The 24,095-nt window shown below is 48.0% G+C and overlaps 1 protein-coding gene across 1 annotated transcript in view; it reads left to right on the plus strand.

Moving 5' to 3' along the window:
• Fmn1 (formin 1) overlaps positions 1-24,095 on the plus strand; it is a 225,881-nt gene that overhangs the window by 96,389 nt on the left and 105,397 nt on the right. Inside the window, 4 exon segments of the mRNA XM_070005715.1 lie at positions 6,233-6,294; positions 20,065-20,555; positions 20,557-20,748; positions 21,767-21,917. Coding sequence (XP_069861816.1) covers positions 6,233-6,294; positions 20,065-20,555; positions 20,557-20,748; positions 21,767-21,917 — 896 coding nt within the window.

Raw genomic sequence — 24,095 nt, forward strand, 5'->3', positions numbered from 1 at the left:
TAAAGGAACAAGTACAACAAAATCCATATTCTTTAAAAAGACATGTTAAACTGAACTGTCTACAGCCAGTGTTCCTGACTATCTGAAAGATGCTGGTTGATGCTTTGTCTGCCTGTGTGGTCCTCAGTGTCTATAACCCTTGGCCTGCTGTACGTAATTCCCATCAAGAATCTTCAGAGAGGGGCTGGGGGTTTAGCCCAGTGGAAGGGCGCCCGCCCGGCGCGTGCAAGGCCCTGGGTTCGGTCCTCAGCCCTGGGAGAAAAAAAGCTTCAGAGACCTCGAATTGCAAGATAAAATGCGATCTTTTTAGACAAGCTATGAATATTACATGGAACATACGTACACTGACGTTGAGTACCTGAGTGCACGCTGATCATAGCTGAGCATCTGTTTTGTTTTTTACATACCAAACAGCCCCATGGATGGTCATGGGCTGGATTAGAGGATGGTGCTGTGTACTGCCTTTCTGGGCAGGGTTCCCAGGACGTGACCTGCCTCTCCCCATGTCCAATCCAGAAGCCGCTACTTGGTTTTCTATCCTCAATTCATTCTCATCCTCTCTCTCTCTCTCTCTCTGTCTCTGTCTCTCTGTCTCTCTCTGTCTCTGTATCTCTCTGTCTCTGTCTCTCTCTCTGTCTCATAGGCATGTCATCTTAGATGTTAAAAGTGAGAGGCTCAGGCTTGAAAACAGTATGCACACACAAATAATACACACAGAGACACAAAAATCCAGTTCTTCAGTTCTGAACTGTAACGATGACGCCAGTTAAGCTCCTGTGCATATGGCAGGAAGGCTGCAGCCACTGAATTATGTTGTATTTTGGAGTACTTTTCCACCCTGTGGGGCACACAAGTGTCTGCCTCCCTTAGAAACCTGGGCAGGCGGCCTGGCCTCCTGGGTGCCCGCCTGGCCTGGTTTAGGAGAAAATTACACTCTCATTCCAGTTACATCTGGCTGACTTTCACATGCCTCTCCAGAGACTGACCTTCACCCTCTCCTCTGGGGCTTGTGTTGTCAGCCTTCATGAACAGTGTGTCGGTGAGTGGGTCAGGTGCAGTGGACGCAGGGGCCGGCCCCCTGCATCTCAGCCAGATACCGTGCCCACGCGTGCCACGCAAACAATGTCACGTTTCCTCTACTGTTTTGTGTACTCACTCTATCTGAGGTAGGTAGTCAAGCCAAAACTATTCATATGGGGAGAGAATATATATGTATGTGTATATAAGTGTCTATACACATATCTATATATGTATACATGTAAGTGTGTATATATACACTTATATGTGTGTGAAAATTTGAACCTATTATTTACAGGAGAGATTCATGGGTATTTCAAAATAATTGAAAAATAGAGAAATTAAAATTAGTGCTTGGTTATTAACCATCCGCATGGAAACATTTCACCTTAAAATTAGTGCTTGGTTATTAACCATCCGCATGGAAACATTTCACCTTAAAATTAGTGCTTGGTTATTAACCATCCGCATGGAAACATTTCGCCTCAGTTTCTTGTGTGTTTAGAGCCTTGTGCTGTTTCCCTGGGTCAGCCCTTTCTCCGGCGTTGTGTGTGGGCCTCCTTGTGCAGGACTGCGTGGAAGGCACCCCCCCCCCACGCCATCCCATATACGTGTGACAGTTGTAAAGCATCTCAGTCGTCTCTCATGTGCGAAGCATGTTCTGAGCGCTGGCTCTCAGTGGTGAGCAGGGCAAGGCGCTGTGGAAACGGCTGTGGGACTGGAGCGTGACCGGCTCCCATTAGCCCCGGAGCAAGCAGATAAGGGCGTTCTCACTCTGGCCCCAAGTGCACCCTAACGGCTGAAGACTGCTAAAAGGTCTTGAAAAATAGGGTTCCTTCCCGTTCTGCTGAGCTAAGAGGCTTTCTTTTTTAAAAAGCAAGAATAGCTTTCACTTTATCAAGATTTTTTTCTGCATCATTTTCATATTTTCACATAGTGGGTTTTCTCCATGTGTCCATTATGTGGTAGATACCATTCCAAGAACTTCAGAGAACATGTATCTCTTGCCTTCTTAAAATAAGTCTTGCATATATAATTGTTCAAAATTAAACTTGCTGATTTTGGTTTTTTAATTTTCTCAATTTTAGTCTATTCTTTTAGAATCTATATAATTTAGTTACATTACAGAAAGAGATCATAGTCTGTATGACCATATTTCTTCGGATTTCTTGAGGGGTCTCCGTCATTGTGTTTTGTTTGACTTGTCAGTTTCTGTCATTGGTGTACTATATATCTCTTAGCATGGTGATGATTACTTTTGTTGTTAGATTTGTTAGCTTTTTTGGTAAGTGTATGATGTTAGCTGCATCAGCTTCATGATTATATTCACTTACTTTCCAAAGACACAGAGCATTAAAAATACATTTGGAAGCTTCCCTTCCCCTCCCCCTGAGTGAGTTTGTTACTAATCCCATGGACTTCTTTACACTTGTTTTAGTACCATAAACTCTCCAGGGTAGATAGTATGGCATTTATGTGTTTGAAGACTAATTTTAATTTGCCTTATGCTAAAGACAAGTGAAATTATCTCTTTATGTCAATTAGCCATTGGAGCTCTTCTTCCTTGAGTTTATTGTTCTTTTACCCATTTTTTAATTGCTTGCTTTTTCTCATTTGTTTCTAAGATATATTAATTAGGGGTAATGTTTTTAAATTCTTTTTTTTGTCAGTTGTGGGGCTTGAACTCAGGGCCTGGCGTTGTCCCTGGGCTTCTCTGTGCCCAAGGTCAGTGCTCTATTACATGAGCCACAGCTCCGTATCTGGTTTCTGAGTGGTTCATTGGAGATACAAAACTACATCCTAAGATCTCAGCCTCCTGAGTGGCTAGGAGGACCGGCATGAGCCACTAGTGCCCAGCTTGTTTTTAAATTCTTTTAAAAAGTAATTGTAAGCTGGGCGCTGGAGGCTCACACCTGTCATCCTAGCTACTCAGGAGGCTGAGATCTGAGGATCGCGGTTCAAAGCCAGCCCAGGCAGGAAAGTCCGTGAGACTCTTATCTCCAATGAACCACTCAGAAACTGGAAGTGGTGTGGTAGCTTAAGGGGTAGAGTATTGCCTTGAGCTGAAGAGCACAGGGTCAGTGTCTAGGCCCAGAGTTCAAGTCCCATGATCGACAAAAAGAAAAAAAAGTAATTGTACGAAAGGTTTTGTTGTGATCTATGCATACAGTATATGTATTTATATGTGCACGTGTATATGTAGATCTATACATAATATAGACATACTTACATATACACATGGCACACAATATGTATATGGCATGTGCAATATAATATATGTACAATACGCATGCACATCTATGTAATGTTATATGCACACACAAACACGTGCATATGTACACCCACACGTACTAGTTTTAATACTACATGTGTTTTTAACATACGTGTGTTCTTGGTTTCCCAGAACCAAGCCGTGTGAACCTGTAACAACTGGAAGGCTACAGGCTCACCTGAAACTTTTAAAGTTAGCTGAACTTGTTCTGATTTTTCCCAGCGGGTTCCCTGTCCACACAGACCTGCCTTTTGCAGAGGAGACAGGTGGTACCGGCAGCCACGCCCTCCACCTCGACCTTGTCCTTTGGGGTGGTGGAGCCGGTTTGGTCTAGCTGTGCAGTGTTGTGACTGCCACCTAGTGTTGGGGAGTGATACTTTCACCTCCTGCCCCCCCCCCCATAGGTGTACTTTTCTTGAAGTTTTTCACACCTGAGTGCCACGCAATTGGGTAAGATTCTCTAAGAACCCCCGTGTCTCATGAGTTCTTATTGGAATGAAAATCTTGAGATATTCTCAGACATTTCAGAGGCCTTGAGGAGACAAAGCTGGGAATGTGTGCTGGTCATTTCTGTGTACACAGATACTTGGTTCTGTAAAGTGATTAAAAAACAAAGGCAGATTGGTGCTACGAAAAGAAAAGGCACCAATTAGATTAAATACTTGACTAGAAAGAGCTTTATTTTTTATGAAGGGCAGGTCTTTCATATTTTTCCTCGGAATGCTGAATTCTTCCATGAAGGAGCCTTTCGCATTTTTCATCTTTCATGTAATAAATCCCTTTTTTAAAGACATATGTCAGGCTTCCTTCCTGTGGACAGGGACATTTTAATTCATTCATTAACTCCTGCTGGGGCTCAGGTTCCTTTCCCAGTGTGTTTACAGAGCTCCAAAGCTACGGGACACTGGGGCAGGCTCTCTTTTTACCATTATGACCATCCTCGTATTTGACCTGTGTGACCCACCACCCTCTCCTGATCTCCCCGTGCTGTGGGTTTGAACTCCTCACTATGTGGGGAGTAGCCGCACTAGTAAGTCACATTGTGGAGTCATCACGCACCTCGGCTCATAGCCATTGTTGTACAGCCTTTCTATCCTGCTCCACTCTCCGAGAGCTCTCAGAATGGAAGGTTTATTGCCAAAGGCAGCCACTTCTTCCTCCTACACACTCCCTAGAGACTGTCTTGTCATTCTTACCGGGATGGGAGTGTTTTTCTGACACCTGTAGCTATGGTACCGATGGCAGGATAATATTGATTTAAGGACATGAATAATGGGTGTTGCTGAGTGGCCTTGGTCAATACCCTAACGAATTAGTCATAGCCACAGCATCACACCCTTAGAGGGACAATTGATATAGAATGGATAATTTCAAAATATGGTCTGTGTAATTTTTATTCAGAGGGCAAATGTGATTCCCAAAACGCATGACTTTTGCAAGAAGGTTGCTTGACTTATGCTCCTTCCGTGAGTCTCAGAGGCTTGGGATTGATTCGGGCTTAGGTATCTGAGCACATGGTTTGGGACTCAACCTCAAGACCATGCTCTGACTTCTAAGTTCTGATATGGTCTAGGAATCTGGGGTCCCCGTGTGTATAGTGATCCGTGTCTGATACCCAGGAATCCGGGGTCCCCGTGTGTATAGTGATCCGTGTCTGATACCCAGGAATCTGGGGTCCCCGTGTGTATAGTGATCTGTGTGCACAGGAATCTGGGGTCCCCGTGTGTATAGTGATCCATGTGTGATGCACAGGAACCCGGGGTCCCTGTGTGTATAGTGATCCGTGTCTGATACCCAGGAATCCAGGGTCCCCGTGTGTATAGTGATCCATGTCTGATACCCAGGAATCTGGGGTCCCCGTGTGTATAGTGATCCGTGTCTGATACCCAGGAATCTGGGGTCCCCGTGTGTATAGTGATCCGTGTCTGATACCCAGGAATCCGGGGTCCCTGTGTGTATAGTGATCCGTGTCTGATACCCAGGAATCTGGGGTCCCCGTGTGTATAGTGATCTATGTGTGATGCACAGGAATCTGGGGTCCCCGTGTGTATAGTGATCCATGTGTGATGCACAGGAATCTGGGGTCCCCGTGTGTATAGTGATCTGTGTCTGATACCCAGGAATCTGGGGTCCCCGTGTGTATAGTGATCCGTGTGTGATGCACAGGAATCTGGGGTCCCTGTGTGTATAGTGATCTGTGTGTGATGCACAGGAATCCGGGGTCCCTGTGTGTATAGTGTGTATAGTGATCCCTGTGTGATGCACGGGAATCTGGATGAAAATTGGGCCAGAAATTCAGTCTCAGCTCTAAACTTTCCGGGGTTGATCTCAAGACCGAAATCAGGCCTAGTGCTTCAGTAGACATGCTTTCACGTGGGCTTTTAAAAAATAGGCTCCTCGGATCTCACAAGAGAGCTTTCACTTATCTCCTGCTTCTAGCACGTTTGTGTTGGTTCTGTTTGTTCTCTGAGGGGCTAAACTAATTCCTCCCTGAAGACAAACACCTGAGTCAGTCCTTATTGGAGCACAGCCAGGAGACAGCAGATGACAGGCACCCAGAGACACATGGCCGGGCCTGGCGAGCTGGCCGGGTTGGGGGCAGTCACCGGAACCTCCCAGTCCTAGGCACTGGGCTGACAGGTGTCTGCCCAGTCTCCAGGGATGAGGGCACACCCATCACCTGGCGGGGAGGGCTGCGCCATCCCCACCACGAAGACGATGCCAAGCCCTAGCCTCTACCATGTGGCCAAGATGGCGCCGGCCAGACCTGCTCTCCCTGCTGCACCTGCTCAACTCACTGGTTACAGGAAATGATGCTCAGTTATAGGCTGCCTCTGGGCACTCGGAGAGGGTGCTCACATGAATTTTTTGACTCATTTTTGTACATCTGTGTAACTGGTTTTTTTTTTTCTTTCTTTTTTTTTTTTTTTGGTGATCTTACAGAATACCAAGCTGCTATTTTGCACTTGAAGAGGGAACACAAAGAAGAAGTTGAAAACCTGCAGGTATCTCCCCCCCACCCCACCCCCCCGACTCTACTGAACTGGTTATCTGATAGCTGCTCTCCTCAAGTGTTCATGAGGAAATATTCCTCTTGTGTTGAAGTATTTAATGAGCTGGTACCGGCAGCCTGAACCCACCTGTGGGACAGGGGTTAACCTGGGAAGAAAGCCTTGGGTGCTGTGTTTAATAAAACCCAGTCCCTAATTTTGATGACGACACTGTAAATGCCTTTGATTCTATGGAGAAAGGGGTCTTTTGTCTTTAAAGCAGGAGAGAGGGGATAATTAGGCTTTCGTTGTTTAGACGTTGTTTTCCCTAGCACAGTGTGGGACATTTCCCTTGTGCTCTGGTTCCAGTGCTCTTCCTATAAAGACCAATCCCCTCATAACATACAAGTAGCTGTGCTTCTGGTAGTTCATGCTCCTCACGATTGCGTGGCACCGGCACCTGCCAAGCGTGAGATGTGCTTTGGGCAGAATGCCCATCTAATGGGGATGATGAGGATGGCCCCTAACATTAGCTGCATGTGCTGCATGCCAGGCACCACGTTGGCAGGGATCCTGAGTCATTGTATTTAGGCCTCACATAGATTCTGTGCTCAACGATTTGCTGCTTAGTTGAAAAAACAGAATTTTCACCATCAAGGCCGAGTAACAACAGACAGCTTAAAATAAGAGCCTGATATTCCTCTGAGACTAATGAAATGGAAGACTGTGTGTTGGCTTTTAAAGTGATCTCGTTCATGGAATTTGCTAATTTCAGATCTCTAAGAAGTCTCTACTAAGAAATGCGTCAAATCTTAATTTTCTACCACTGCAAATGGTGGCATTCCCACATCATCGTTGGGGGCTGCTGTGTATGTCAGCGTGGTAAAACTCAATACAAAAGATGAGACTACCCTTAGCTGCACAAACACTTAGCAAACAACACATTGAGAAATGTATATTGCAAAGCTGTGTGATTCTGCACAGCACTGGGTCTAGGTTTACTTTAAAAGTCATTCCCCAGATTCGCCACTAGGGGTCAGCATGTCTCTATTTCTCTTAAACCAAGTAATAGAAGCATTTTTTTTCCTCCCACTGAAAGCTTTTGCCTTTAACATTCAAAAAGGCGTCTAACTTAGCTTGTTACACAGGGAACTCTGCACAGGAAAGTCTGTGCATGTCTTAACAATGCAGGCATAGAATGCAGAGTCTACTTCCCAATGCAGCCTGTGTACACACACACACACACACACACACACACACACACACACACACACACACACACACACACACACACACACACACACACACACACACACACACACACACTTCTATGTGATAGAAGACAAGGACCATCTACATAAAGCCTTAGGATATTAAGCATCAGTTGCTGTTTTAAAATGGAATATCAGGCTAAGTTCCAGTCTCACACCTGTAATCCTAGCTATACTCAGAAAGCTAAAATCTGAGGACCACAGATTGAAGCCAGCCCAGTCAGGAAAATATGTAAGACTCTGACCTTCTGACCACCAAAAAGCTGGAAGCTGAGCTGTGATTCAAGTAGTAGAACACCAGTCTTGAGCGCAAAAGCTCAGGGATAATGCCCTGCACTAAGTTGAAGCCCTAGGACTGGCACCAAAAAAGTTAACTTAAAAAGATGGTCTCTACCACTCCTTCAGTACCTATAGATAAAGTTCCTACTGGGCGCAAATGCTGTGCGAGACAGCTTGGGGGAGTGCGGAAGAGCTCAGGGAGTTTGAAGGACTGCACGGAGGCCCACGTGACTGGGCATGCCGAGTGCCGGACAGGGCGAGGCTATGGCCTGGGTTGTGTGCTTGTGCACTGGTGTGTGCATATGTGTGTAAGAAAGCAGGACTTACGATAGCTGAGGTACTCGGATGCACTCAACCCTCATATTTAAAGAAACGCTGGTTTGCTTATTTGCTGCTCTACAGATTGGTCTTGGCCTGTGGTTTTAAGGCAAGAGGCCTCCCAGGTCTTTTCAAAGTTCCATCCCCAGTGTCATTCTCAGAACAGTGAGGCTCAACGGCTCAATTGTGTGCCGAGGAGGGCTTGTGTCTGCTGCTGTGGAGAGGATGTGGCGGGAATACCCGGCGCGTGCCGTCCGGGTAGAGGAGACGCTGGCTCCCGCGAAGGGGCAGCTGTGCCCTGCGGGAGAGACTCCTCGCTGAAGGGAGGAGGAGGAGGGGTGCTGATGCCCCCACTGCCTGTCCAAGGATGAAGCGAGAAAGTTGGATGTGCTTTCTTGGATGTGCGTCTCTCATCCGAACCCAACACACACCCTGCATCCAGGGACCCAGCATACGGCCGGGGCCGGGGCTCACACTGCCCGGGATGCTGCTGGAGCGGTTCTCTGTTTGTTTCGTTTCAGTGATTGCTTCTGACACCTCAGCTGCAAGCAGATCATATAAACAGCTTTCAAAGCATTGAGAAAACATACGATAATGGCCTTTTTCCAAACTTAGTAGTGGAAGTTAGTCAGTTGAATTATATAAAATTGATGCTCTTTGGCTTTTTTTTTGGGGGGGGGAGTGTCTATCATGGGGCTTGAACTCAGAGCCTGGGCGCTGTCCCTGAGCTTTTTGCTCAAGGCTAGTCCTTTATGACTGAGTCACGACTCCACTTCTGGTTTTCTGGTGGTTAACTAGAGAAGGAGTCTTGCAAACGCTCCTTCCCGGGCTGGCTTTGAACCGTGATCCTCAGAGCTCAGCCTCCTGAGTAGCTAGGATGACAGGCGTGCACCGCTGGCGTGTTTGTCATGCTTCAACTTGTTGGAGTGACTTCATGTAACATGGTCCCATCAAAAGTCGGGGGGGGGGCATGGTGCTCCTGTACACAGCATTCCAGAATGTTCACTGGAGCCTCAAGCCAGGCGCAAGGGATTGCAGCTGCACAGGCCAGGCCCCGGGAGCCTGCAGAATGCATTCTTGGGTGACTTTCTCATGACTCAGGTCCTGTGTCACTTAGAGAGGGGTTTTGGTGACCCGTTTTCAGCCTTTAGGAAATCCATGGAAATTTAAATTATGGTTACTGGTTTATTCACATGAGTATTCCCTGTGTGGGAGATGTTAAATGTATCATGGGTCTTTGTAGCTGAGCCCAGACTTAGGCTGAACTAGATAAAATGTGAATAGGAAGTACTATCAAGTTTTTTGGTCTTTGGAATATAGATTTTTTAAACATGATTTGTACTCTTACTCCCTGGTAGGTCTTCTATAGTAAGATTTTATTTCTCAATTAGGAGTTAAAGGAATATGATACTGCATATGATATCAGAAGATTAGGAGAGAGGAATCAGTGTCTAATTTCTATTATTGCTTGTTTTTTCACCAAACAAATGTTAAATGTTTAGTTATTTTTACCACGCGTACAAGTTTTTCTTTGTTTTTGCTAAATCAAGTTTAAAAACTTAAGACATGACCTGCCAGTCACTAATAAATAACCTAAGAGACTTCTGGTTTTCTAATCTGTTTTCAGTTAGTCCTGCTGGAAATTTGTGAATTCTAAAGCTGACTCTCATTTTCCTACTTTGAACTTGTGTTGTTGTCTTCAACCCTATCCCCTTCTGTCTTCTGTAGTGAAAAATCTGTAACTATTATAATGCCGAATGGGCTTTTCCTTTTGGTATTTTTTTCTGCACCCATCAAGTGGCATGGATTCTAGTCTTGATGAGTATAACACAGCGCTGATTTTTAGGAAAGGGGCTCAGTCTTGAAGTTTGAGAACCGAAGGCAAATAGGAACTCCTTTATTCCTGCTGTAAAGCAATGGTGGATGGGCTCACCGCTGAGGGAGGAGAAGGCAAGATTGTGTTACAAATCTGGCAACATCAGCCACACCAGTAAAATCAAATCCAATGATGTTTTATGACTCTGAATTTATGTGAGTGCCCAGATCAAAGGGCTCCAGTCCCACTGGACTACGAGGTCCATAGTTCATGGCAAAAACTCATCAAAAAGAACGTTTTAGTTGTTTAAACTTTTCATTTTAATCAGCCAGAGTAATAAAAGAGCCTTTAGGTGTCCAAAAACATTTTGCAAGATCAAGAGGTTGTTTTCTCGCCCGTGGAAGCAGCTTTCTTATTGGATGCACATAATGCTCTGGCCGGAGAGTGGCGGAGGGCCTGTCTCTGCACTGTCTGCCCTGGTGGGATGGTTCCTTTTGGTTCTGCTAGCTGTGCATTATGTGAGAGTAAATTACGGTGCCTGACGGAAGGACCATAAAATTTTCACACCATTTATCATGCGATTTCGGCCATTTAAAGTGAGATCTCTGACAGCAAGCCAGGTACTTTGTAACGTTTAGACAGGAACATCCTAGCCAGCACCAGGAGACAGCTCTGCGGGGTGAGAACACGAGGCTCAGGGACTTGGCACCAGCATGGAGTGATTGTGGGTGCGTCTGTCGGAGCTGATGTTCCCAAGACGCAGAAGAAGGAGGAGGTTCCGCTGACGCTGGGAAGAAGGAGGGGCATTTCTTTTGAAGAGGAATGTGGGTCTACTAATACCTTCGTTTCTTTATTTTTGCTTTTTAGCACACATGCACATTCACACACATCCATACGTTTCCAGAACCTCTTCTGTGCTTGGGCTCATTTCTTGTTCTATTTGTTGGGCAGATGCCCTCCGCCATTTCTGTGTATGGATTTCCTACCCTGTCATACAGCTTCCTGGAGCGGACACCTCCCACTGGCAGGGACCTGGAGTCCTCCTAACAGTGGCTTTCTGTCACAGTTCCACTGAAACAGGTCCCCAGCTGCCCGCGAAGGACTGGCAAGGGCTGGTCTTTGCTGGGCGTCAATGTGGAAATCTCTCTGCAGACACTGAGGACAGGATCTGCTGTATTTGCAGTGTTTCTAGATGGCTGGGGTAGGCCCTAAGACCCTGTCATGGGGACCACTAAAAAGAAGCAGCATGGCTGGAATTGCTTACCCAGCCTGCTGCCCCATCCCTTCTGCCATGTGGAAATTTGTTTTCCCAGAGGTAGAGAGATGGCCCAGTTGTAAATGATGGGAAGAAAGATAGCCACCGCCCATAACAAAGGGCCACCAACACCGGCATCTGAGGCCCGGCATAAATGCTCAGAGGTCACGTGCTCAGACACCCGAGGAACCCATGGAAGAATAGTGAGGCCTGTGTCTTTCATATGCTTAACTCAATTTCAGGTCTGTTCCTTTTTAAGACCAGAGGGTTGTCTGACCCTCTCTGCCCCATTGCTTATCCCTGCGAGGCTAAGAATTGTATCCAGGGTTCACAGTTGGAGCTTGATAGGTAGTTTACAATTTGGGATGGAGTATTCCAGATATATGAGCTATAGGTAAATGGCCAGAGTGATTCTACTGTGATTTTAGAACCAAATACTGGGCTTTGACAGCATCCCTCACTCCCTGATCCTTAACCACCCAATTGCCTAACAAACCAGAGAGACCACCTGCCAGTGAGTAGTAATGCCTCTTGGAGCCAAGAACCACCTATAGATTTGTTTAAACATCATTACTGAGAAGAGTAGAGAATTTTGAGGAATATTGCTAAAGAATTTAGCAAGCCTTCCACATCTAACTTTGCAGTGAATAATACAGGCAAACAGATCTTTTCTCCTTTATGCCTTTTAGTCCTAGATCGAGTGTTTTCCTGAGATAGATCATGTTTGGATTTAATTTTGCACTTTTATCCTACCTGTGTTGTACTGATTTGAATATCTAAAAAATACATAAAAAGCAAATTCACAAAAGAGAATCTGAAGAAAATGGACATTTGTGAGGACTGTAGTAGAGAAGGGGGTATGTGTAACAAAACAAATTTGGACGAAGAAAAAGGATGTTTATGCCAATCTTTATAAAAATCAAAATTCCTTTCCTTGAAACACCTCGGCCATCCTAATCAGCTTCAGATGCGGTGCTGACGCTGTGTTCACAGGCACTCAGTGAAGCACCCTGTGCTGGGCTGGTGTAGTGGAGAAAGGCTACGGACCAATGCTGAAATGTCTACTGATGTAAACATTTGGAGTGTGTGATTATTGAGAGTAGATTCCTGGCATGGAAACTTGGGCCACTTCAGTTTTTCATAATAGTAGGCATGGGACAATTTTACCTGGCAAATATTATCTCTAGCTGGCAAACCAGTTCCATAAAACAGCAGTGTACCCATGGCTGGTAAAACATAGAGCTGACTTTCTAGCTTCATTAATCTACAAAGCTAGTAGCTAACCTTTGATGACTTATGAAGGAATTATGTTTGCTTTTTCAGAAAAGCTCTTTATTATTAGTATGTACAGTTGTAAAATTTAAGAGATTTCTGGGGAGAAAGATTATAACATTTAAACTTTGCATGAAATGGTTAAGATTTGTTTTATAATTCTATCCTATGTATGATCAGTTAGGAAGTAAGACTGACTTAAATTCATATCTTCCCATTTACTGCAGGGAAAAAACCCTGGCTCTTATAACAATTATCCTTTCAAAAGGCACAGATTATAGAGATCAGTATCAATCACAAGAAATACAGCTGAATGGAAGGCGGAGGGGAGAAGGATGCGGTCTGATCCTGCCCACGTTCTGTCTGTGTTTTCTGGAATGCTGTTTCCCACGCACCTCTATGTCCCAATGCTCATTAAACATCGAATGACCAGAACAAGTGTTCTGCCAGGTTCCACTTACTGTCTTAACTGTTTAAGGCATTGAGCACTCTAGATTTATAAATACATAATTAAAACCCGTACTTAAAAAATAAACCTAGACGGGGATTTACATTTTTCTTAATCCATGTTTACACAAAGAAGAGATCTGTTTTTAAATATTACATCAGGTCCTTGTGAGCGCAAATAAATCACTGAGACTCGTTGCCAAACTGTTTCTTAACATGATGGGTATTGGTGCCCTGAAGTCAGGAAACCTTCTCTGTAGAGCTTTGGAATTCTTTTTTCCCTTGGCCAGGGCTGGGGTTTGAATTCTTACTAGGCAGGCACTCCTACCACGCGAGCCACACCCAGCCCTTGTCACACAGGGCCAACAGTCTCCTCAGTTAAAGACCCTGCACGCCTTGGATCGCAGATCACATCGAACTTTTTGGTTGAGATGGGATCTTGTGCAATTTTCCCAGTCTGGCCTTTAACCATAGCTGAGATGAAAAGCACAGGCCATTCAGCCTGCTGAGTTTTAGCATTCAGCAACAAAATGTTACTATTTCAACTACCACTTGTGTTCTCAAACACGTAGGTAAAGGCTTTGCAGATGCACCCTGTCATTACGCACATCCTTACCCATAGCTGGTCCACGCAAACAAGCCCACTTCCAGAAACATGTCTGTCTCTTCCTAGATGGATCTCAAATGGAGAGGCTTGGTAAGCTGGATTGCTTACAAAGATTCAAAATGAATCTTGTTACCAAACTAGTAAATCTTCCATCCACATTGTCATGGGTGCTGTTAATCAGTTTTTTGTCACTGTGATGAATATCCACAACTTAATAGGCAGGAAGATTTATTGGCTAACCCAGGATACAAATATACTTTGATATGTCTTCACCATGATGCTTTTCTGATGAGCACAAAGGTGAACCTCAAGGTTGAGTTTTCAGTTGAGTCTTAGACTTGTCATAGTATCATCCAGTTAGGTTTTACTGGCAGAAAATCTCTTTAACAGTCATATTTTATGAGACTTATAAGAGGAAATCGTTTTTGAAAAAAGTAAATTTCCCTTTAATCTCACGACTCTACTAGATTAGAATTAAGGTTTAAATACAAATTATAAGAAAATTTGGATTTTTGGTAGAGTCAGTAAGAATTAATAACTTCTGGGAGTATTTCTTGTCATAAATCTCACTTTGCCAAAAAGCAGATAGAAAATGAAATGCTGAGATTTTGTGGTGCGCTTTCCATTCCTGTGCTTGCTAATGCTTACCTGACTTCCCAGAACAGAACAGAGAGCTGCACCCTGGTAGTGCCAAGCCGAGGATGGTACATGTGTGCTACGATGGTATATCCACAGACCTGGGCACTGAAAGTGCGGAGGGAGGGGGAAGGAAAGGGAGGGAAAGAATGACAGAAAGCGGCAGGTGGGGAGGGAGAGAGAGAGAAAGAGTGTGTGTGTGAGTGTGTGTGTGTGTGTGTGTGTGTGTTTCAGCTTTCCTAATCATTGAAACAATTTTTAAATACTTCCTAATCGATCTTAGGGAAAATCTGGTATTCAGAAGACTGCAAACAACAACAAAGACCACAAGAAAACAAGTATAGTGGATATGCTGATGTTATCCAGATGTGAGCTACTTTTAGTGTAGAACCAGGGTGCAGGTTCTCCATTTTAAAAACTAGCATTGATTGTACCAGGGGGTTTCATTTAGTTGTCCATGTGTATGTGCAGTGTTCCTTGACCCTCCAGGACCCTCCCTTATCCCACCCCCTTTCCCAAATCAGTTTCAACAAGCTTTCTTATTCCATTGTCACCTTTCATATGTGCACAGGAAGTATCAAGACCCTAGTGTGCAGCTGTTTAAAGCCGTCACCTTTCATATGTGCACAGGAAGTATCAAGACCCTAGTGTGCAGCTGTTTAAAGCCGTCATTTTTATGGTTATATATTCTTTTAACATCACATGAAAACGGAGTGTTTGCAGAACCAAGGAGTCACCTCTGAGTTCATAGAAACTTGATTTGCAAACTCCCAGGTCTTCTGAATATTTGTCAGATGAAGAAATAAGAGCCAGGAATATGAAGCAAATTTAAGTTCATGTATGATTAACCAAAACCAGGTTCTATGACCACTATTTTAGTGGGGTTCCCCCCCCAATAAATGAACCAGACTCTCAAATTGTAGCCTACTTCTTAAAGAAGACTGTCCTCGGTTTTCTGGCATCTTAATCTATGTCTTATACAATGAGTGCCTTTTGGCTGTGGTGAGCAATTTTGGAAATTTAAGACCTTTCCTTTCTTAGCCTCCTCCAGGGAAGCATCATAGGCCAGAACCCAGAGCCTAATGAGAAACACATAAACCTTCTTGTCTGTTTTCCCTGCCGATTGGCCTATAATTGAAAACCCACCCAGTGGCAGATTGATCAAGTGACTTGAAGTGTCAAGGAGCAGGTCATTGTGGTGATCATCTGTTCAAATGATGAAGCTGAGAAGCCAGATACCTCCCGGCTTCTTCAGGAAAACAAATTCAGGATGGCTTCATGGGTGTTTGGATCTCAGAGCAGGCAATTCTAGGCTGATGACCCAGGTGCCTGGCTAACCAAGTCTGCTTGAGGAGTCTTGATTTTCTGCAGTTGGCCAGGAAAACCTTCTATCTGCATAGTAAAATGGTAATAGTACTATAATACCCATGTCATATCTCATTTTGGCTGTTCTGAAAATGAGATGTAACCTTTGAACACATTACTATTTTCAGCTAGAATGCAAAATATGGGTCATATCTTGTATATTTCACAAGACTTGTGATGTTACAGATGTCCATCCTTGATCGACTAATAGATGGTAGAGAGGTCATCTCAGGGATAAGGAGGACTTGGCCACAGTCTACCTGCTTCAGATGAAAGCATCACTCTGAAGGACAAAGTTCCAATAGAGGGGGATGTGTCCACTCACTGAATTTGGTTTGCTACCAAAGAGGTAGGAAGATGTCAGCAGTCCTAAAGTCTTATGCGTAAGTTTTGTTTGTGCAACAGAAAGTGCTCTACAGCTGGGCTGGCTCCCTTTGATAATTTTGCACAATTCACCTAATAATGTTTTTTTTATTTCCACCTTATTGAAATAAGGGAAAGAACACAAGCCCCAAACCAGGCTTCACTGAACTTAACTGAGTTCCACATGATAGCACAGCATTGTTCCAACACATTGTCATTGTGCAGATGGCTCCTTGGCCATCGACAGCCTCCCTTCTTGGACAGGTACATGAATCGTTCAGAGAGAACGATCAAAATGATTGCTACAATCACATGCAAACCCGAGCTTGTCACAGCTTTAAGGACCAGAGCATACCGTCTTCTGCTTCTAAGTACCAATGCCCTCTAGCATGGGCCTTCCCTCCTTGGACCAGCTACTGCTCTCGTAGTGATAACAAGGCCTGAGCTGCCGAGACTTCTCTCTCCTAGAGAAGGAATTAGTATGTTGACTCATGGCCTAAAAATGTGCAGTGTTGGTTTGCTCATTAGGTTTAGAATTACATTTTGGAATCCTGGAAACAATTTCCAGGATATCCCAGTGCATATATCCAATCTGTGACTTATACTCTATTTGTGATATTAACGTGAAGAAAATGTAACAAAATTCCCTATGGGTGATTTTCCTTTTACTTCACAAAATGCACTCTGACTACAATCTTGTTTTTAAATCCCAAAGAAAAACCTCAGTCCAGATTCTAACATTTCTTTCCTGCTTTACTTCCTTTCTATTTCCTTTAGTGACTGTCCACAGTTATATTTGATTATTTAGAAAGTTTGCTTTTTATTGAGAATGTAAGGCCATCAACCTGTCAAAAATAATGTACTTTTTTATCTGAACTGCATGAGCAGCCAGTGGTGTGTTTTCAGAGCATTTAATAAGACTCTGACCTTGAGAGGTTATTGCCATTGGTGATGGAGCGGGTACACTCTGCATGGGTGACATACACTGTGCTTTAAGCCCATATGAAGTTTGCTAAAGCTAGTAGTTAGTGGCTGAAGTAGACTTCACCCAGGCACCGAACATGTTCAGATCTATTATTTAGTGCCTCCGTTTGTTTTTCAGGAGGATGAAGAGAAAATGTTTTGAAGAAAATCTTTGCTAAGAATCTTTATTTCTGTGTTGCTATTCTCATTTCCTTATAAAAAAATTACAAAGGGTGGGTGATAGGTGAGCACTGGACTTAAGATATATCTCTTGCTGGGAAGGTGGCTCAGTGGTAGAGTGCTTGCCTTGCATGCATGAGGCCCTGGGTTCGATTCCACAGCACCACATAAGCAGAAAAAGCTGGAAGTAGCTTTGTGGCTCAAGTGGCAAAGTGTTCGCCTTGAACTGAAGAGCTGAGGGACAGCGCCCAGGCCCAGAGCTCAGGCCCCACGACCGGCAAAAAAAAAAAAAAAAAAAGATATATCTCTTGTCAATTTCTTGTGCTTGTCTTTATCTGAAAAAAAAAAAAGTGTTCAATACCAGTATTTTCAGATTGTTGCCAAAATTATATGCATTATGAGCCAAGAGGTGGTAGGTAATGAGCCATTATTATAATTAGTGTTAGTGTGATTTACTCACTATCAGTTGAGTTAGGGAGTCATTTGGTATGAATTCAGAATGGTATTATGAAAAGAACATGCATTTTAGGGGAAAAAGAGGGTGGGAAAAGTGGGAATGAGTGAGGGGTGCATCTGATTAAACATAGTATAGACGGGTGAAATACCATGGTGAGCACTTTAACAGCCAGCATTCACTTTAAAAAGTGGATGGCAGGAAGGCAAACCGGGCCCTGTCCCGCGTCTGGGAGGTAGTGGGAGGGGAATGAGGAGCGGGGTGGGCGGAGGGCGCCCCGTGGGCGCACTGTATGAACACGGTGACGGTGCAGCTGGTTGAGGTGGTTTGGGAGGCTGGGGGATGGGATGAGCGGCAGCCACGAGGGAATCTGATCCAACTCTGCTGTACGCATGTGTGCACACGCGGCAGTGGACCTGCTTGGACAAACTCCGCCAGGAACATGTAGGGGAGGTTTTTGATATCAGACAGGATGCCCACCCCTTTGTAACCATTTTCTAGCTGTGGACAGCACGCTCCCCAAAGGTCCTCGCCACGTGCCTGAAGACTCCGAGCTGGTGCTGGTCTCATGTCCCCCAGCTTTGCTGGGCCTTGGTGTGTGCTCCGTGTCTCAGTCCCCTGGCTTTGCTGGGCCTTGGTGTGTGCTCGTGTCTCAGTCCCCTGGCTTTGCTGGGCCTTGGTGTGTGTGCTCTGTGTCTCAGTCCCCTGGCTTTGCTGGGCCTTGGTGTGTGTACTCCGTGTCTCAGTCCCCTGGCTTTGCTGGGCCTTGGTGTGTGTGCTCTGTGTCTCATGTCCCCCAGCTTTGCTGGGCCTTGGTGTGTCGCTCCGTGTCTCACGTCCTCTGGCTTTGCTGGGCCTTGGTGTGTCACTCCGTGTCTCACGTCCCCCGGCTTTGCTGGGCCTTGGTGTGTGTGCTCCGTGTCTCACGCCCCCCGGCTTTGCTGGGCCTTGCAGTGTGTACTCTGTGTCTCACATCCCCTGGCTTTGCTGGGCCTTGGTGTGTCGCTCTGTGTCTCAGTCCCCTGGCTTTGCTGGGCCTTGGTGTGTGCTCCGTGTCTCAGTCCCCTGGCTTTGCTGGGCCTTGGTGTGTGCTCCGTGTCTCAGTCCCCTGGCTTTGCTGGGCCTTGGTGTGTGTGCTCTGTGTCTCAGTCCCCTGGCTTTGCTGGGCCTTGGTGTGTGTACTCCGTGTCTCACGTCCCCTGGCTTTGCTGGGCCTTGGTGTGTCGCTCCGTGTCTCATGTCCCCTGGCTTTGCTGGGCCTTGGTGTGTGTACTCCGTGTCTCATGTCCCCTAGCTTTGCTGGGCCTTGGTGTGTGTACTCCGTGTCTCACGTCCCCTAGCTTTGCTGGGCCTTGGTGTGTCGCTCCGTGTCTCACGTCCCCTGGCTTTGCTGGGCCTTGGTGTGTGTGCTCCGTGTCTCATGTCCCCTGGCTTTGCTGGGCCTTGGTGTGTCGCTCTGTGTCTCAGTCCCCTGGCTTTGCTGGGCCTTGGTGTGTGTACTCCGTGTCTCACGCCCCCCGGCTTTGCTGGGCCTCTGCTAGTCCTGGCGTGTTACTCATGACTTCGGTGCGCCTTTGTCTTCGTTTTCTCCTTACCCTTCTTGTCTGGTCTTGTTTCTTTGTCCTGGGTTCCAGTGACAAGGCAGTGTCTGCTGTGCCTTCCATTTCTGCATGCCCCGTGATGCCCTTTTGGTTGGAACTTGATGGGCTTGTATTTCGGATAAAAGCTGCTGACCGCAGTTCATGGGCACCAGCGGGGCTATGGCGTGGCGTTGTCATCAGGGCGTGGGTCGGCTAGAGGGGCTGTTGAGGCGTGGGTAGCCTTCACACTCACGATGAAACCCCGGGGGTCCGGGTCCCTGCACCCCAGGCCCGGCGCCGCGCCTGAGCGTCCCGAGAGGACCGCCCGTCCCGCACGGCGGCGCCTCGCTGGCTCCCGCGCAGGCCCCGAGCCCGCGGCGCCCCGCGCAGGGGCCCGACTCCGGGCTGCGTGGGCCTGGCGGCCGCTGGGACAGCCCTCCCGCAGCGCGCGGCGCCCCCGCGCGTGCCCCCTCCACGCGTGTCCCCTCCACGCGTGTCCCCCATGCGTGCCCCCTCCACGCGTGTCCCCCGTGCGTGCCCCCCGCGCGTGCTCCCTCCACACATGTCCCCCGTGCGTGTCCGCCCCCGCGCGTGCCCCCTGCACGCGTGTCCCCCGTGCGTGCCCCCTCCCGCGCGTGTCCCCTCCACGCGTGTCCCCTCCACGCGTGTCCCCCGTGCGTGCCCCCCTCCCGCGCGTGTCCCCTCCACGCGTGTCCGCCCCCGCGCGTGTCCCCTCCACGCGTGTCCCCCGTGCGTGCCCCCCCCACGCGTGTCCCCTCCACGCGTGTCCCCCGTGCGTGCCCCCCTCCCGCGCGCGTCCCCTCCACGCGTGTCCCCCGTGCGTGCCCCCCCTGCGCACGTCCCCTCCACGCGCGCCCCCTCTGCGCCTCCCTACCGCGCGTCCCCCGCGTCCCCTCCGTGCGCGTCCCCTCCTTGGGGGACCGAGCTGTGGATTTTGAGGTGCGTTTCCCCACCGCAGGCCCGGTTCGAACTCGAGGCCTTCCGCCTCCGCGGGGAGCACGCGGCGGCCTTGGCGCAGCTGGAGGAGCGGGAGGAGCGGCTGCGCCGGGAGCGGCGGGAGCGGCGGGCGGGGGCCCGCGACGCCTGCGTGTCCACCCGCGACGGCCCCCCGCGGGCCTACAGGGCCGTGTGCGTGCAGACGGACCCGGAGAGCCTGCCCCGGCCGCGGGATGCCGAGGGCGCAGGCCCTGGGGGCGGACGCCCGGGCCCCCGGAAGCCGGCCCCGCCCTCGCCCAGCCCGCGCTCCCCGCCCAAGGACCACGGAGCCGGCCCCGCGCCGCCCCACGGCAGGGAAGACCGCGACAAGGACGGCGTGGACCGCGGCCCAGAGCGCGGCTCGCAGAGTCCGGGGAGGGAGGCTACCGCGCCTGGCCCCGGCCCCCCGCCGCCCCCGCCGCCCCCGCCCCTCCCCCCCAGCGCGGGGATCCCCCCGCCCCCGCCCCCCCCTGCCCCCGCCCGCACCGCCCACCCGCGGAGAGCCCCCTCCCGCCCCGCCGCCCCCGGGGCCCGCGCCCCCGCCGCCCCCCGGCCTGTTCTTCGGACCCAGCTCCTCTCCCAGCCAGGGCCCGCGGAAGCCCGCCGTGGAGCCCGGCTGCCCCATGAAGCCCCTGTACTGGACTCGAATCCAGATCAGCGATCGGAGGTGAGCCTGCCCCCCGGCCCGGAGCCCCCCTTCCCCCGTTCCTCCCCCCCCCAGCCACCCGCCTTGGGGAGTCGGTGCTAAGGCCTGGCCGCAAATGGGAAATAGGAGGCAGCAGCCTGTACATGACATGGGGGAGGGGGGGCAAGGTGGAGCGGGCGGCTCACAGGGAGGGGGAGCCCGCAGTCAGGGAGCCAGCAGTCAGGGAGCCCGCGGCCAGGGAGGGGGAGCCCGCAGCCAGGGAGCGGGGAGCCCGCGGCCAGGGAGCCGAGAGCCCGCGGCCAGGGAGCCGGGAGCCCGCGGCCAGGGAGCCGGGAGCCCGCAGCCAGGGAGCCCACGGCCAGGGAGCCGGGAGCCTGCAGCCAGGGAGCCCGCGGCCAGGGAGCCGAGAGCCCGCAGCCAGGGAGCCGGCGGCCAGGGAGCCCGCGGCCAGGGAGCCCGCAGCCAGGGAGCCCACAGCCAGGGAGCCCGCGGCCAGGGAGCCGGGAGCCCGCGGCCAGGGAGCAGGGAGCCTGCGGCCAGGGAGCCAAGAGCCCGTGGCCAGGGAGCTGAGAGCCCAGCAGCGGGGAGCCGGCGGGCGGGGAGCGGGGAGCCCGCAGGCGCTGGCCTCTCCTTCGCCTTCCTTTACCCCACCCGGGCGCCAACCCGTGGGTGGTGCCGCCCGCCCCAGTGAATTCTCCCTCCCTGAAAATGCATCCTGCGTGCTTCCCAGTTAGTGCCGGGCCTTGAGCTCGGTGCGCCTCACTCACCCCACCGCGCCCGCCTTGGCACCTTCACTCGAGTGTGTCTGCTTTTGGAAATGGAATCTTAGCGTTTCTGCCTCTGAGCAGAGCTGTCACAGTGGTCCTCAGATCTCAGCCTCCACATCAGCTAGGATTATAGGAGTGAGGGACCACCACCATATAAGCAGTTTTTGTTTCTGTTTTTGTTTTAACTGAAAATACATTACAGGAAGATTTCATTGTATTACCTTTTCTTCTGATTTGATTCTTACCCTTAACTTGTTGCTCTCTTCTTTAAGCCAAAATGCTACACCAACCTTATGGGATTCCTTAGAAGAACCTAATATTCGGGACACTAGTGAATTTGAGTATTTATTTTCCAAAGAGACAACTCATCAGAAGAAAAAACCTCTGTCAGAAACCTACGAAAAGAAAAACAAGGTTAAAAAGGTAATGTGTGATTATAGTTCCAGTGCTAAGTCAGTACACTGTTTTCTCGTCTGTGGAAAGTCACTGAATATTGCTGGTTTGCTTTCTCTTTATGTCAGAGCCAACAGTTCAAGAAATTGGTGTCATTTGGGACATATTTTCTGAATCTTAGGAGTTTATTCTCTAGCCATTATGTTTGGAAATAGATTTGATTTGCTGTTGGTGAAAGTAATTTGTAGATGACTGAAAACACTATCAGGTCAGTTTATATACTGTCTTTGCGGTATGAAATGTTTCCACTGTCAATATGCCCATATTCACCTTGCCCCTAAATTACCTTTGTTCCTGAACAAGAAGGTCATCCCCTTGACAAGGATCCAAAAATCTGCCTACATTGTCCAAGACACTTTCTCCTGGCTCCTGTCAGGGAAGGAGCCACTTTGATAAGCTTTCCAGTTTGCATTCTGAACTTGCCTGACAGAAAACCAGCAAATCCTGCCAATATCCCCCCTCTCTAAGAGACCACAATCTGACTTTGAATTATAAATCATCTCTGCTTGTTTCCTCTTCTGTAAGATGTAGAAATGCCACTCTCTCCCTCTGTCTTTCTGGTAGCTATTTAAGAATTAATGAGACCCTGGGTATTTTGTCTGAGCATTGTAGGGGAGGGATTTAGGGGAGGGTCGGCAGACGTTAGTCTGTTGAAGCTTTCTGGTGCCAAAAGCCTTCAGCCTTGATTGTAATTTGGTACTTTGGCAAGGTCTGTGCTTTTAATTCTTGAGTCTCAGACTTTGTGTCTCACTTTATTGGGGAAGGGAATAGGGTGGAAGGAGAACATGGTTTGGAAGTCTAAACATAAATTCACAGGGTTTTCATAACCTGCTGCTTTCCAAGTTTATATTGCTTCAGCTTTTGTGACAAAGATAATTTCACCAGACTATTTTGGAAGAGTATGTGTGTAATTTTTCCCCTAGCATGTTTATCTACACTTTGACATTTCTTGTGTAATTGACAAATGATTGGTGGTATTATAGTTACCATCTATAGATGTCTGTGTACTAGCTGTCCCAATGTATGGCCTGGGATTATTAGTGCTCTACCCAGAGTAGGATCAGCAATGATTAGGGTTTGCCTGTTCTTCAGCTTGAAGGACCTTAACAAGCCAAATTTATCCAAAGGAAACGGGAGCTTCTACTCCATGCCAGACACCAGTCTACAAAAATTCCACCTTGTAAATTTGACTTGGAAATGAGATGGCAAGGTGGCCCCCAAAGTTAGCTTGTACATCTATCTTATTTGTTTATTTATTTTTTAAAAAAGTGGTTAGAACTTGTCAACTATGGATATCAGTGTTCCATTCAGAGTGTTGAATCTGAGTATTATTCTTGGAGTTCACTGTGTTTCTTTGGTTGGCTACTAAGTAGTAACTTATCTGACTCTGTACCTTAAGCCAGCAATGGGCAGGATCATCTGGATGCTAATTACCTTTCCCAAACCACAAGAGGGCACCTGCGAGTATGGAGCGGTGGAGCTAAGGCCAGGAGAAGTGGACCTCCGCAAGGAGGATTTCACAGCTTGTTGCCCACACAGTATTCAGAGCCAAATGCACATGAGGAAGGCGTGTAAGCATTAGCTTTAGGTCGAGAACACACAGTTCTGCTTAGAAGGAGTGACTGCAGTATAAAACTTGATTACATATTAGTCTTGGCCTCCTGAGGATCAGCACCAGGATCTCCTTCCCTCTCCCTACACATACAACACTTCTATCACTCATGCATGTGTGCACGCATGCACACACGCACACACACACACACCACTTTAAAACCATCCATATGACGAGAATGAAGATTTATTTGACTATAGGTTTGGGGTTCTTTCGTTAAAAATTACAAAAACTGTGACTAGATAATAGTGTAAGAGAAGCTGTGAAGGAATCATTCTAAATCATGCTCATGTTTTCCAGACTTTACTAATTGTCCTCTGGACAGACCCTTTTCCTGAGTGTGTGCAGGGGGTGACGCCTCTGGCCTCCAGTTCTAAGCTAGAAACACACTGTGACAGAACAATGAGAAAAGATCCACCCTGTGTACGTAAGTCAAAAGTCTGTCTTCAGGAGAACCAGGGAGATGGTTACTACAATTCCCATTTTGTGAGGGAACTGGAGTTTAGGAAGTTGTTAGGTGCTTGCCTACACCCTGT

Source organism: Dipodomys merriami, unplaced genomic scaffold, assembly GCF_024711535.1.
Source record: "Dipodomys merriami isolate MVZ:Mamm:240054 unplaced genomic scaffold, mDipMer1.0.p SCAF_69, whole genome shotgun sequence".
Lineage (NCBI taxonomy): Eukaryota > Metazoa > Chordata > Mammalia > Rodentia > Heteromyidae > Dipodomys > Dipodomys merriami.